The 14,853-nt window shown below is 42.1% G+C and overlaps 1 protein-coding gene across 2 annotated transcripts in view; it reads left to right on the top strand.

Annotated features, from left to right (window-relative positions):
• The window catches only part of LOC129700534 (ribosome quality control complex subunit NEMF-like), a 63,649-nt gene that overhangs the window by 3,655 nt on the left and 45,141 nt on the right, over nt 1-14,853 (top strand). For both annotated transcript variants that reach the window (XM_055641116.1, XM_055641117.1), the window contains exons 2-9: nt 1,981-2,049; nt 4,518-4,620; nt 5,458-5,583; nt 8,304-8,452; nt 10,347-10,414; nt 12,402-12,491; nt 13,881-13,954; nt 14,716-14,786. In XM_055641116.1, coding sequence (XP_055497091.1) covers nt 1,981-2,049; nt 4,518-4,620; nt 5,458-5,583; nt 8,304-8,452; nt 10,347-10,414; nt 12,402-12,491; nt 13,881-13,954; nt 14,716-14,786 — 750 coding nt within the window. The remainder of the gene's footprint in view (nt 1-1,980; nt 2,050-4,517; nt 4,621-5,457; nt 5,584-8,303; nt 8,453-10,346; nt 10,415-12,401; nt 12,492-13,880; nt 13,955-14,715; nt 14,787-14,853) is intronic.

Here is a 14,853-nt window from a genome sequence, read left to right as displayed (position 1 = left end):
CAGCAGATCATCTAGTATTTGGACCCACATGCCTGCCCTGCTGAGTTCCTCCAGCACTTTATTTTTTACTCGATTCCAGCATCTGCAGTCTCTTATGTCTCTAAGAGAGAACTCTTCATTGTAATTGAGACATTCCAGGTGAAAAAGTCCAATTTGTTCATTAACCTTGTGTGTATCTGAAATCAAGGTTCATGTTTACTTAATCGGTGTGATTTATAGTATGATTTATTGGATCACGCACAGGGTTTTTCATTGTATGTTGGTACTTGCGACAAAAAACCCAAATACTAATAGCTGTTTAAGAAGGAACTGCAGATGTTGGAAAATCGAAGGTAGACACTAATGCTGGAGAAACTCAGTGGGTGAGGCAGCATCTATGGAGCGAAGGAAATAGGCAACGTTTCGGGTCAAGACCGAAGGGTCTGACGAATCGTTTCGGGTCGGGTCATGTCTGATGAATCTTATAGAATTTTTCGAGGATGTAACTAGTAGGGTGGATAAGGGAGAACCAGTGGATGTGTTATATCTGGACTTTCAGAAGGCTTTCGACAAGGTCCCACATAAGAGATTAGTATGCAAACTTAAAACACACGGTATTGGGGGATCAGTATTGATGTGGATAGAGAACTGGCTGGCAGACAGGAAGCAAAGAGTAGGAGTAAACCGGTCCTTTTCAGAATGGCAGGCAGTGACTAGTGAGGTGCCGCAAGGCTCAGTGCTGGGACCCCAGCTATTTACAATATATTTTAATGATTTGGACGAGGGAATTGAATGCAACATCTCCAAGTTTGCAGATGACACGAAGCTGGGGGGCAGTGTTAGCTGCGAGGAGGATGCTAGGAGGCTGCAAGGTGACTTGGATAGGTTGGGTGAGTGGGCAAATGCATGGCAGATGCAGTATAATGTGGATAAATGTGAGGTTATCCACTTTGGTGGCAAAAACAGGAAAGTAGACTATTATATGAATAGTAGCCTGAATGATTAGGAAAAGGGGAGCTGCAGCGAGACCTGGGTGTCATGGTACACCAGTCATTGAAAGTAGGCATGCAGATGCAGCAGGCAGTGAAGAAAGCGAATAGTATGTGGGCATTCATAGCAAGAGGATTTGAGTATAGGAGCAGGGAGGTTCTACTGCAGTTGTCCAGGGCCTTGGTGAGACCACACCTGGAGTATTGCGTACAGTTTTGGTCTCCTAATCTGAGGAAATACATTCTTGCCATAGAGGGAGTACAGAGAAGGTTCACCAGACTGATTCCTGGGATGGCAGGACTTCCATATGAAGAAAGACTGGATAGACTCGGCTTGTACTCACTCGCTAGAATTTAGAAGATTGAGGGGGGATCTTATAAAAACGTACAAAATTCTTAAGGCGTTGGACAGGCTAGATGCAGGAAGATTGTTCCCGATGTTGGAGAAGTCCAGAACAAGGGGTCACAGTTTAAGGATAAGGGGGAAGTCTTTTAGGACCGAGATGAGAAAAAAAAAATTCACACAGAGAGTGGTGAATCTGTGGAATTCTCTGCCACAGAAAGTAGTTGAGGCCTGTTCAATGGCAATATTTAAGAGGGAGTTAGGTGTGGCCCTTGTGGCTAAAGGGATCAGGGGGTATGGCGAGAAGGCAGATACCGAGTTGGATGATCAGCCATGATTGTATTGAATGGCGGTGCAGGTTCGAAATGCTGAATGGCCTACTCCTGCACCTATTTTCTATGTTTCTATGTTTCGATTTCTATGCTAATGCCTAAACATAACTCTTCAAGTTACAAGTGTCAAGCTTTTTTTTCATCTGATTAAATTAAAAGCAACTTAAAACATATCTTTATGCATAGTTTCAGTAAATGTATATGAATGCTATTATTGAGGTATTCATTTTTTAACATCCTCTGAAAATAAAATTGACTCTCAGCTTGATATAATTGTCATGTTTTTTTTGTTTATCTATTTTTCTTTCTTAAAGTAAATAACATTTGTTTCCTTTAGCTTACTAGGAATGAGGGTAAACAATGTGTACGATGTGGACAACAAGACGTATCTTATCCGACTTCAGAAGTGAGTTTGATAGTGGTTTGTGCATCTGTTGAAGTATATCTGTTGAAATGTATTTTGTAGCACATCTAATCTGATTTAAATACTGTAATAGAGTTATGAAATCACACAGCACAGAACTAGGTCCTTTGACCCACCATGTTCATGTCCAGCATCAATCTCCCATCCATATAAACCCCATTTACCTGAACGTAGTCCTTAGCTTTCTATACCTTTGCTTAAGTGCTTATTTCGATAACATTAAATATTTTGATGAGTCTCTGTCTCCAACAATCCCTCAGGCAGTTAAAAAAATCTTCCTCGAAGCCTTCTAAACCTTCTGCCCCTTATTGTCTACCTTTGGCCTCCAGTTTTGGACATCTCTGTTATGGAGTAAGTTTCTTACTATCTACCTCATCTATACCCCTCAATTTTGGATGTGTATCTTTTCATGTGTCAATTCTTTTCACCGGGAATGCCAGAGTCATACAACATGGAAACAGACTCTTTGGCCCAACTCATCCTTGTGACCAAGATGCCCCATCAAAGCAAGTCCCAGGAGCCAGTGCCTGGTCTATATCGCTCCAAACCTTTCCTATCCGTGTACCTTTTAAATATTGTTATTATACCTGTCTCAATTATTTCCTCTGAAGATAGACACAAAAGGCTGGAGTAACTCAGCGGGTCAGACAGCATCTCTGGAGAAAAGGAATGGGTGACGTTTCGGATCGAGACCCCTCTTCCAGCTTTTTCTGTCTTCGGTTTAAACCCACATCAACACTTTCCTACTCAATTATTTCCTCTGACAGCTTGTTCCATATAACTACCACCCGCTGTGTGAACAAGTTACCCTTCAGGTTCCTATTAAATCTTTCCCTTCTCACCTATGCCCTTTAGTTCTCGATTCCCCTACCCTAGGAAAAAGATAATAAGGCCTGTTCCACTTACGCGACTTTTTCGCTGATTGCCGGCACCCGTCATAGGTCGTTACAGGTCGCCGAAAATTTTCAACATGTTGAAAATCCAGCGGCAACCAGAACAAGGTACGACTCTTTGGGCGACTACTCACGACCATACAGGCTTCACCCCGCGACATGTCGCCAGGGTGTCACCTGTATGGTCGTGAATAGTCTCCTAGTCACCCATAGAGTCGCGGCGTCTTTCTGGTCGCCGCTGAATTTTCAACATGTTGAAAATTTTCGGCGACCTATGGTGGGTGCCAGCAGTCGCCGAAAAAGTCGCGTAAGTGGGACAGGCCCTTAAGTGTCTGTTCCCCCCATGATTTTATACATCTTTATAAGATCACCCCTCAACCTTCTGTACTCCAATGAACAAAGTCCTAACCTGCCCACCCTGTTCCTGTCACTCAGGCCCACGAGTCCTGGCAACATTATCATAAATCTTTTCTGTATTCTTTCCAGCTGAATGGCATTATTTTCCATAGCAACTTCCCATGCCCTTGAAAGCTTAATTTGATCTTGCCAACCTTCCTGATTTCAGCCACTGCAGTCTACTTGATAGTATACGTGCTCCTGCATCAAGGCACAATCAAAGAAGAGAGCGCTGGCAATGTCAGTTTCAATTCCTGGTCGAGTACTCTGTTTCAGGCTGGTGCCGCAATCAATAGTGTGGATTCTTGTTGCTAAATGGAAGCAACTCTTGGAGTTCTGCACATGTACAACAAACGCAGAGATCTTGAATTTAAAATCTGTGAAGCAGAATCTGTTTGGATTAGTTTCACTACTCAACTTCACCCACTTGTACAGAGGTGTGCACTTAGATAAGGGAATTGGCTCTTGAATTCAGCACCAAATTAGAACAAGTGCCTCATCTACAATCCCAAATACATTGTGCTCGTGAGAGGCCCTCTGGGTGAAATATACATGGCACAGGCACCATGATCTAGGCCATATTACTGTGTCAACTGTTGCAGAAAGATTATTGTAAACACAATAGAACTGTACAGAGAAGTATTTCACTGCTTAGCAATCAACTTATTTCTTTAGTTTTATATTTGTTTTGTGCATCTGATTTGAACGAGTTTCAAATGCAAATATGTTGGCTTCCCATGTACGTTAGAACGTGCTTTCTATTGATCTGGACAAAAGGAATATAATGTTAAAATCCTATTATCCAAGTTCAAATAATTTAGTATTTGGTTTAAGATTCAACTAACCAACCTGGATACACTGCAGCAGAGCCACTGTCGTGCCGCTGCCGATCGGAACGCCTGTTGATGTTTAGTAGAGTGTTAATTTGTTCATGATATATGTATTTTTATTTCTATTTATTTTTTAATGCACACTGAATGGACACTGGTTGAGCAACGTTTTTTTGTTTCCTCTGGGTATGTGAATACTCAGGAAATGACAATAAAGATATACAACTAGAATTGTATGCTAGAGTTAAGAGAGAAATATGTTAATTTATCATCTCATAATACATTAAATTTGTTTGTTTGTGTTCTCTCTATTTTTTACGTATCGTCACAGGCCAGAATCAAAAGCTGTTCTTTTGCTAGAATCTGGCATCCGGATCCATACAACAGAGTTCGAATGGCCAAAAAATATGATGCCCTCTGGCTTTGCAATGAAGGTGAAAATAATCATGAAATGCTTCTACGTTACTCCCTAATAGATTCTTAAAATGCAAATTGTATATCTATGTTTCTGTGCGTACCCTGGAATTTTATGAAGGTGCAGAATTTGCCCTTGCTTCTTGGGTTCTGATGATTCAATTGGAATAAAGAAGTCTTTCCTTCCATGTGTCTCAAACCTGGTCAATAGATAGTTTGATGAGTTTAGTTTATTAATGTCTCGGCTACCGAGAAACAGTGAAAAGCTTTTATTTTGTGTGCTCAAAAAATAAAAAAGACATGAATACACCCAAAAAAAGAGTAAAGAAAGATAGAAATAAAGGAAGTAAGGAAAGTGAGAAAGAGTCGTGCTAGTTACCAGATCCTGGCACCATTTATTTTTTAAATTACTGTTGCACCTTATACTTGTAGTAAGTCAATAAATGCAGACCACTTCTTTTGGAAGTGGTCTGCTTTGCCTGCAAGGAGGAGTCTCATATCTTCCAGGTGTAATGTTTCGAACGTATTTGAAATCCACATATTTATTGTTGGTATAGGAGCGTTTTTCCAGAATTTGAGTATAAGCTCAAAAAATGAAGGGGTACAACAAATGTAATAAGATATATGTGGTGTGTACTACTGTAACTTATTGTACTAATAAATAAATTAAAAAAAGAAAAAAAAGTAAAGAATGGGGGAAGTATTTGTCAGTTAAAATAGCGCCGGCCCGATGAAGATGGGATTTGAACCCACGTGAGCAAACAACAATGGGTTAGCATCGCCTTAACCACTCGGCCAGCTTGTCAGCAGACGTCAAATTTACATTAAAACTGATGCGATTTTTGATTTGATTGCAGTGTCGTAAACATCTAAAGTCACGAAGATTGATCTACATGAAGCAACTTGGTGTGGATAGAATTGTGGACTTTCAGTTTGGGTCTGATCAAGCAGCGTACCATTTAATTGTTGAACTATATGACCGAGTAAGTTACAAGAAAAATTCACTTTGCTTTCACAAGAAATGTCATTAAATTATTTTTGACTGCTTTGAGTGGTCAGCAGTACTAAACGTATTTTCTTCATGGAAACAAGTGCCCAGGAAGAATGGATAGAATATTCATCTTTTATGTTTGTTATTGAACTTGGGATGCACCTAGAATCTCTTTAAACGTTTGTCAAAGAGGATAAAATTTTCCACACAAGATCGAATAAAAGTGGGTGGTTGGCATAGTTTCCATTTTAACCGGAATTATTTTCTTAGTACCTTCTAAATGCCCTGTCCGGGCTATTTTTGCCAATGAAAATTGCATTTATGCATGTATTATTCTTCAGCTTCAAATTTTCTAGAATTTTAGAATTATACTAGACCAAATGCAGACCCGTTGGGTCTGTTCCCCCAACATGCGGTTGTGGGGGGGGGGGGGGAGGCGGCATGCAGCGTCACACACACTAACTATCCCCCCCCCCCCTCGCACTCACGCTAATTACCCCCCCTTGATATTATATTAATATTACTAATTTGCTCCTTTTACCCCATAAGCACCCTATCTACTGATGCATAGCCCCCAACTTGCAGTCACATCTAGAGAGGGGGGGGGGGGGGGGTGCGGGTGTAGAGAGTGAGGGCAGAGAGAGAGAAGGGGCAGAGACGAGAGAGAGAGGGAGAGGGTGAGAGTGAGGGGGAGAGAGGGGGTGCTGAGAGGGGGGTGAGGGGAGAGAGGTGGGGAGCAGAGAGGGGGAGGGAGGGTGGAGGGGAAGAGGGTAGGGGGTGTGGAGGGGAGGGGGTTTAGGGGAGGGGGGTGGGGGGGGGAGGAGAGAGGAGGGGGGAGAGGGAGAGGGGAAGAGGGGAGGGGGGGGGAGGAGAGGAAGAGGAGAGGGGGAGAGGGGGGGGGAGGAGGGGGGGGGTAGGAGGGGGGGTGGGGAGGAAGTGGATAAGGGGGGGGGGGGGAGAGGAGGGGAGGGGGGGGGGGAGGAGAGGGAGGGAGAGGAGGAGGGAGAGGGGGCGGAGAGAGGAGGGGGGAGGGGTGGAGAGGAGAGAGGGGGGGAAAGAGGAGAGGGGGGAGAGAAAGAGAGGGGGGAGAGGAGAAATATGGGGAGGGGGGGGGGGGGGGGGGAGAGAGAGAGAGAGAACCCAAACCCCCCAAACAACCATTTGCAGGCAGTTCTTTTTTCCTTCAAACTAACCATAACCATATTTTCATTTTCAAACCAAATTAAGGGTACTTACTCACAGCTGTGTCGACATTTGTTCAGTCATTCAGAGCTCAGACCTCCATGTTGTAGAGACTGATTGGGGCACGCCACTTCCTGGTTTTATAGTCCCTCCCCCATCCCACCAGCTGGAGCAGCAAAGAGAATGGGGAATTTTGTAGAATCATTAATATCTCTGTCATATTTCATCGACGGGAAAAATCCCCGGCACACATGCGGCGGAAGGGGGTGAGGTGGTCAAAAATGACGGCCGTGGGTGGCGGCGTTCTCTCGGAAATCGCAGCACAGATCGACAAAACCGGTCAAGAACAGAGTTTTAGTAATAAATAGAAGATATTATTTTGCAACTTTTTCCTTGGCTCATAACTTCATTGTTTGCCTCAGTAACCTTACTTTCCTATTTTATTTGTAAGCAATCAATTATTTATGTGCCAATTTAATAACGCAAAGATTAATGTACTATTTGTAGGAAATTGTTTTTTTCTTCCTACTGTCAAACCTTTTTCTAACTGTCTGGATAACAAGCTCTCACTGAATCTCATGCGATCTAACCTTCCAGAGCAGTCTGCCATGAGGAACCTTATCAAAGACCTTCCATTAGACTACTTTTTACAGCCGTGCCCTCATCAACCTCCTTGCTTACTTCTTAAAAAATGTAATCAAATTTGTGAGACACTATCTCCCAGCTTTTTCTCTCCGCAGTTCTTAAATAAAGGCACACCATTAGCCACCCTCCAGTCATCTGGCACTTCACCTGTAGCTAATGATAAGTTGTGTATCTCAGCCTGGACTCCCACAATTTTTTCTGTAGCTTTCTATTTTGTCCTGATCAGGCCTGAAGATGTATCTATTTTCATACATATCCAGCACCTCTTCGACTATTATACATACTATGCTATGAAGCTTAACATAAATAAGTGCAAAATAAAATTATGTGGAAGGGAAAAATAGGAATGCCATGTATGAAAATAAATTTCTGAATGCAATAACAGAGATTCTAGAGATAGAAACATAGAAACATAGAAAATAGGTGCAGGAGAAGGCCATTCGGCCCTTCGAGCCTGCACCGCTATTCAATATGATCATGGCTGATCATCCAACTCAGTATCCCGTACGCGCCTTCTCTCCATACCCCCTGATCCCTTTAGCCACAAGGACCACATCTAACTCCCTCTTAAATATAGCCAATGAACTGGCCTCAACTACCTTCTGTGGCAGAGAATTCCAGAGATTCACCACTCTCTGTGATCAGGTTAGCAAATCTTTGGTTGCCTTGGAGACCAACAAAACAATAGAAGATGCCAAGTAAACCCTGGTATTTATTTCCATTGGTTTGCCTCTGCTTTTTACAGTGACAGAGTGCAAGGATTTTTGTTCATCAATTTTCAAATTGACAAGTTGTCCTGTTCTTATATCTTATTGTTTTAAATATATTTGCATCTATTTCTGCTTGAAAATTCAATCTTAACATTTTGCACCAATGTATTTGCAGGGTAACATAGTTCTCACTGACTGCGAATACACAATTCTAAATCTCTTGCGTTTCCGCACCAATGAGGTACTAGATGTGAAATTAGCAGTTCGTGAACGATATCCCGTGGATAATGCAAAAGGACCAGAGCCTTTGCTATCGCTGGAGAGGTACTGTCATCGCGCACATTAGTCAAAACTGACGATCTAAAATAAAAGTCTATGATTGTGGATGTAATAGCCACGCATTTGGATAACAGGATCGATCCAAGTCAGCATGGATTTACGAAGGGAAATCATGCTTGACAAATCTGAATTTTTTGAGGATGTGACAAGTAAAATGCATGAGGGAGAGCCAGTGGATGTAATGCATCTGGATTTTCAGAAATCTTTGATAAGGTCCCACACAGGAGATTAGTGGGCAACATTAGAGCACATGGTATTGGGGGTAGGGTATTGACATGGATAAAAAATTGGTTGGCAGACAGGAAACAAAGAATAGGGATTAACGTTAAGAAAGAACTGCAGGTGCTGGAAAAATCGAAGGTAGACAAAAATGCTGGAGAAACTCAGCGGGTGAGGCAGCATCTACGGAGAGAAGGAAATAGGCGCCGTTTCGGGTCGAGACCCTTCTTCAAACTGATGTCGGGGGGGGGGGGGGAAGGGGGAAGAAAGGAAGAGGCGGAGATAGTAGGCTTGGGAGAGAGCTGGGAAGGGGAGGGGATGGAGGGAGAAAGCAAGGACTACCTGAAATTGGAGAAGTCAATGTTCATACTGCTGGGATGTGAACTACCCAAGCAAAAGGACCACATGGTCTACATTCCTCACTGCTCTGTGTCCGCCTAAATGTTGAGGGTGAGGACCAGCTGCACTAGGCGGAGTAGAGTGTTAGTAGAGGGAAATTGGATGGTTCTGCAGTCGAGGAAGAAACGGAGGCCTTCCTGGTGGGGGGGGGGGGGGGGGGGGGGAGGTGTAGAGTGACTGAACGTCCTTAGTAAAGATGAGGGAGTGGGGGCTCGGAACCCATGATGGACCAGGCAGTGTCCACCACTTTTTGTAATCTCCTTCGTTCCTGGGGGATTAAATTGCCGAACCAGCTGCAATGCAACCAGTCCATATGCTCTCTGCCATACATTTATAGAAGTTCAAGAGAGTATTCGTGGGAAGTAGAGATGGGCACAATTACTACATTTAAAAGATATTTGGATAGGTGCATGGATAGGAAAGGTTTAGATGGGTGTAGGCCAATGCAGCTAAATAGAACTTGCTCAGATAGTTAACTTGGTTGGAACGGATCATTTAGGCTGAAGGGCCTGTATCATTGCTTTCAAGAGAGAGCTAGATGGGGCTTTTAAAAATAGCGGAATCAGGGGATATGGAGAGAAGGCAGGAACGGGGTATTGATTGGGGATGATCAGCCATGATCACATTGAATGGCGGTGCTGGCTCGAAGGGCCAAATGGCCTACTCCTGCACCTATTGTCTATTGTCTATTGCTGCATAATTCTATGACTGACACTAAATGTAACATTTGGACCTTTGACTTGATCCCTGAAAATAAATTGTTCTTATTCAATACCTTCTGCAGTGCTGCCTGTACCACTGGTTCTTTTTTGTGTTACTATTATTGAAGCCCTGTGGAATTCAGTAGAGTACTAGACATTTCTGTAGATTTCCCAGCAAATAGATAATTCTATGTGGATTCATTTTATTTTAAAAAAGTCAGTATTTTAACATTTATTTAAAATAATTCCTTGATGTTTTTAAATATGTTAAAAGTTTATTTTCAGTAGCACATCTGTTGGCTAGCGAGGCACTGCCTGACAAAGCCATTTTCTGAGTACAGTTGGCCAGTTGTGCTCATTTGTCCCGGTCCATCTGATGTGCTGGAACTGGTCTCAGTAAAAAAGCTTGCCTGAGACCATTACAAATGTTTTTTTGACAAAAAGAAATGACATGGTACAAGGGCAGGTGATCTCAACCTCATCCTAAGTTCTGCCCCTTAATTTTAACATTGCCGCAATTCTAGCTTTTTATAAACGCTGACATTTCCAATTCTTCATAGGCTATCCGAATTTTTGGCGAATACACCACAAGGAGAACAAATTAAGAAAATTCTCAATCCCCACCTGGGTAAGTAAGGTAATTAACCATTAGGTAATTGAAGAATTTCTTTATGGTATTTTAAAGGGCCTGTCCCACTGCGGCAACCTAATTGGCGAGTTTAGAAGAGTTTAGGAGAATTTGAAAAAGTGTCATGTTGAAGACCTCCTTCGACTATGTTGAAGACCAGCTTCAACTAGCTTTGGTAAAATTGGACACCGAATAGTGGAGAGTGAAGACAACCTCCTTCGACCTCCCTTCGACTATGTTGAAGACTATCTATGACTACCTTCGACTACCTTTGATTGCCTTCGACTATCCTCGATTACCTACGATTAACATGCCGACCTATTACGACCTACCTCGACTAAACCTACGAGTAAAAAAAATATAGATTTTTTCCATGGTGACCTTATTTTACTCACGGGCATTTTTCAGCATGTTGAAAAAAACGCCGCGATCTACCAGAGGCCTCGAGGACGCGGGGACTCCTCTCGAGCATGAAGGAAAGAGTTACAAAGACCTAGGCCGCTGCTGACCAGAGTCGCGCTGCCCACCGGAAACTGCTGCGAGTATGCTGCGAGTATGTCGAGGGCAAACTCTTCTGAACTCTCGGATTAGGTCGCCGCGGTGGGACAGCCCCTTTAGTTATACAACATATTTAATAGTGATAAATTACTGAAAGAACTGGAATAAAATTGAGGAAAATATACCCGTTGTAAATATTACTGATACACTTTTAAAATATTGTAAGGCTGGAAATCTAAGAAGACAATATTTGGAAACACTCAGAAGGTCAAAAAGTATATGTGGAGAAATTACATACCAAAGAGCTTTTAGCAGAAGTGGACGAAGTTGGAGATTTTAGCAGTTTTTGAATAAGCAGGCAAACAGGGAGAAGAATGAAGAAAGAGGGGAATGTAAAAGGATCATCTTGCAAAAGAGACTGCAGATGCAGGAATCTGTAGCAAAAAAAAACAGGAGCAACTGTGGGAACAATGGGTCAGCAGCATCTGTGGCAGGAAATGGACAGTCAATGTTTTGGCTCTAAATGAAAGAGTAGGGGTGAAAGTAGTCAGTGTAAGGATGTGTGTGTGCGGGCGGGGGGGAGGTGTGCAACAAGAACTAGCAAGCGACAGGTGGATACATATCAAGGGGAACTGACTGGCAGATAACAAGCAGTTGCGGGAGGGAAAGGCGGAGATAGCAACTGAGGCCGAGAGATGATGTGGAGAACTAAAGGCTGCAGATAGACAAGGAAGGTGAAAAATGGAACTGAATGGAGCTGATTGGGATCCAGTGTGAGATGAGCAAGCGAGGAGGAAAGGAAACCGGTGGTTTGAGACTGCAGGGTAAGGTTGGAGGGAGGGGCATGAAAAAGGACCAGGTTAGACAGGAGGAGAGAGAAAGGGACAGAAGAGGGTGTGGGTCATTGGTGGCTGGCAACCGGGAGAGCCGCATGACCACAGCAGTTAGAGTGCAGGCAAAGAGGTTGCAGAGTCTGCATTTGGTGGAAGCTGCATCGAGAGCACAAACTAGAATAGGGGAGGTTGGAGGAGGTGTGGGTGAATAACTGCATCACCTGATCAACTAAGAAAGGTGATCAGGAGCTGTTAATGGAAAGGTGAATGGCACATGGAACCAGAAATGGGGAGGATGCTAGTCAATAGGGAGGTTTATGAAAAAAGGGAGTTTAACATTGAACCAATTATCACTTGTAATTCTTGTTTATTGATATTTGTAATGGGACAGAGATTTTCAGATATGTTTCCACTGAGTGGCCGTATTTAATGAAAAGGCTTAATTTCAGCCTACCCATCCATTCCCAACTATTCACATGTCACGGTGTCTCTTATGAAATTTCCTTGCAGTCAGTAGCATTATTGGTTTATTTCAATACTTGAGGTCACAGTGAATCAAAGCTGCCGTTCAGAATAGATTTTGAAAAATGCAATGCTTTTCTGGTGACTTCAAATCGATGAAATTTCCTGACCATCACTTGTCTTTCATTTTAAAGCCTATGGAGCAACATTGATCGAGCATTGCCTGATGATGTCTGGATTTTCTAGCAGTGCAAAAATAGGCCAAGATTTTGACTTGTCCAAAGGTAAATTCATGGCAGTTGTTTAAAAATATATATTTTTTTTTAAAAAGCTCTGAAAAATTGCATTTGTTGCATGAGGATACATTTCTGCTGGAATTATTGCCAAAGTACTAAGTATAGAATGATTTAAATGCTAAATTTGATATTTTTTATTTTCCTATCATTTCAATTTCAGAACTTTAATTTTTTGTTATCATCGTTGATTTTGCCTTTTTTTAAAAAAGGGGGCAGTAGTAGAATGCATTTTGTTTCAAGATTTTTTTTCCAATATATATTTATTATATGTTTTGGACAAATAGCAAAAACAAAACTTAAGCTAAACTATTGTTTTTTTAGGTCTACTCCAGCTCTTAGTCATAGAGTAACACGGTATGGAAACAGGTCTTCTGCCCAACTTGTCCATGCTGACCAAGATGCCCATTAAATGCCAGTCCTATTTGCCCACTTTCGGCCCATATCCCTCTAAACCTTTTCTATCTGTGTACCTGTCTAAATGGCTTTTAAATGTTATTATACTGGCCTCATTCTCAGGCCGATCATTCATATTCTTACCACCCTTTGTATGAAGAAGATGCCCCTTCGGTCCCATTTAAGTCTTTCCCATCTCATCTTAAACTTAAGTGCAACAGTGGCGCAGCGGTAGAGTTGCTGCCTTACAGTGCGAGAGACACTGGTTCGATCTTGACTACTGGTGCTTACTGTGCGGAGTTTGTACGTTCCTCCTGTGACCACGTGGGTTTTCTCAGGGTACTCTGGTTTCCTCCTACATACCAAAGACGTGCGGGTTTGTAGTTTTATTGACTTTAAATTATCCCTCGTGTGTCGGATACAAAAAAAGACTGTGTACATTAACATTATCCACGCCCTTCATGATTTTGTACACCTCTATGAAGTCACACCTCAGTCTTCTATGTTCCAAGGAATAAAGTCCTAACCTACCCACCTCTCCATATAACTCAGCCCCTATAGTCTTGCCAATATTCTTGTAAATCTTCTTTGCATTCTTTCCAGCTTAACGATGGAGATCTGTAGCAGGGCAACTAAAACTGTACATAATTCTTGAGGACTCACTAACATATTTTACAACTGACACAATGTCCTGACTGATGAACGCCTACTTCACTAACCCAGTCACCGTGCACTTTTCTTCTTTTGTACATGCATCTCCCATTCCCGAGTCCCATGTTCCCCTCTCATTTCCCCCTTTTCCCTCCTCACTTGTCAGCTTGTCCCACCCTTGCATCTCTTCTAGCTTTCTGCCCCCCCCCTCGATCCACCCTTGATCCTTAATGTAAAGCGACTGGTGATGAGAACATTAGTGAGACCTCCTTTGGCTATCCACCTCACTGAGCATTTTTATTGATTATTTTAATTTTCAATTTCTCTATATAGATGGAGAGAAACTTCTGGCTGCTCTACTGATGGCTGAGGAATTTATGGAGAAGACAAAAAACTTTAACGGACAGGTAGGCTTGCTAATATTTTCTCCTATGTGCTACCGTCGCCATTTTGCTTCAAGTTATTCTCTCCATTCCGTAATTGGATATCCCTTATCATCATGAATACTCTCTGGATATGAATCCTTGCATCTTATACAAAGGTTAATCATGTGATGCCAAATTAAGGAGGTATCATTTGTTAAAAACAAAATTAAAATTTTGCTTAGTTTTAATCCATACTGCAGTTTAAAAAAATAAAACATATATATATATATATATATATATCAATGTGACATAGAGGTATTTTGGTCCATCAAATGTGTTTATTCATTGGAGAGATACAAATCCCCCACTAATTTTCCCTGCAACCTATTCTCCCAACATCCCCATCATCTCCCCCCAAATTCTAACCACTTGCCTACACAATATGGGCAATTTACAGTGACTAGTTAACCATCGAACCCGCATGCCTTTGCAGTGTGGGAGAAAACTAAAGCACTTGGGGAAATCCCAAGGAGAACACAATCCGGATTGAATCCAGGTGTCTGGAACTGCAAGGCAGCTTTAACATTAGGCTACTTTGCTTGCGTCTCAGATGGTAAAATACTTTTGAAGTAGAGACAATATGGAGATTTAAAGGGTGCGCAATAGATCATCTGGCCATTGTCTTCAGATAGAACCTTTGTGAATGAGCATTGTTACTTTCATAAAAGTCATGTACATATGTAAATGTCATTAAACTAGAAACAATAAATATGTATTAATTATTTTTTTCTATTTATGGTTAGGGATACATAATAAGGAAACGTGAAAGTAAGCCAAGTTTGGATCCTACTAAGCCACCTGAAGAGTTACTAACGTAAGTCTCACGTTTTTGTTGATTTAGTTTGATTGTTGGGTAGTTAGAGGATCCATTTTAAAAGAAA

Source organism: Leucoraja erinacea, chromosome 9, assembly GCF_028641065.1.
Source record: "Leucoraja erinacea ecotype New England chromosome 9, Leri_hhj_1, whole genome shotgun sequence".
NCBI lineage: Eukaryota > Metazoa > Chordata > Chondrichthyes > Rajiformes > Rajidae > Leucoraja > Leucoraja erinaceus.
This window is presented reverse-complemented; position numbering and strand designations above follow the sequence as displayed.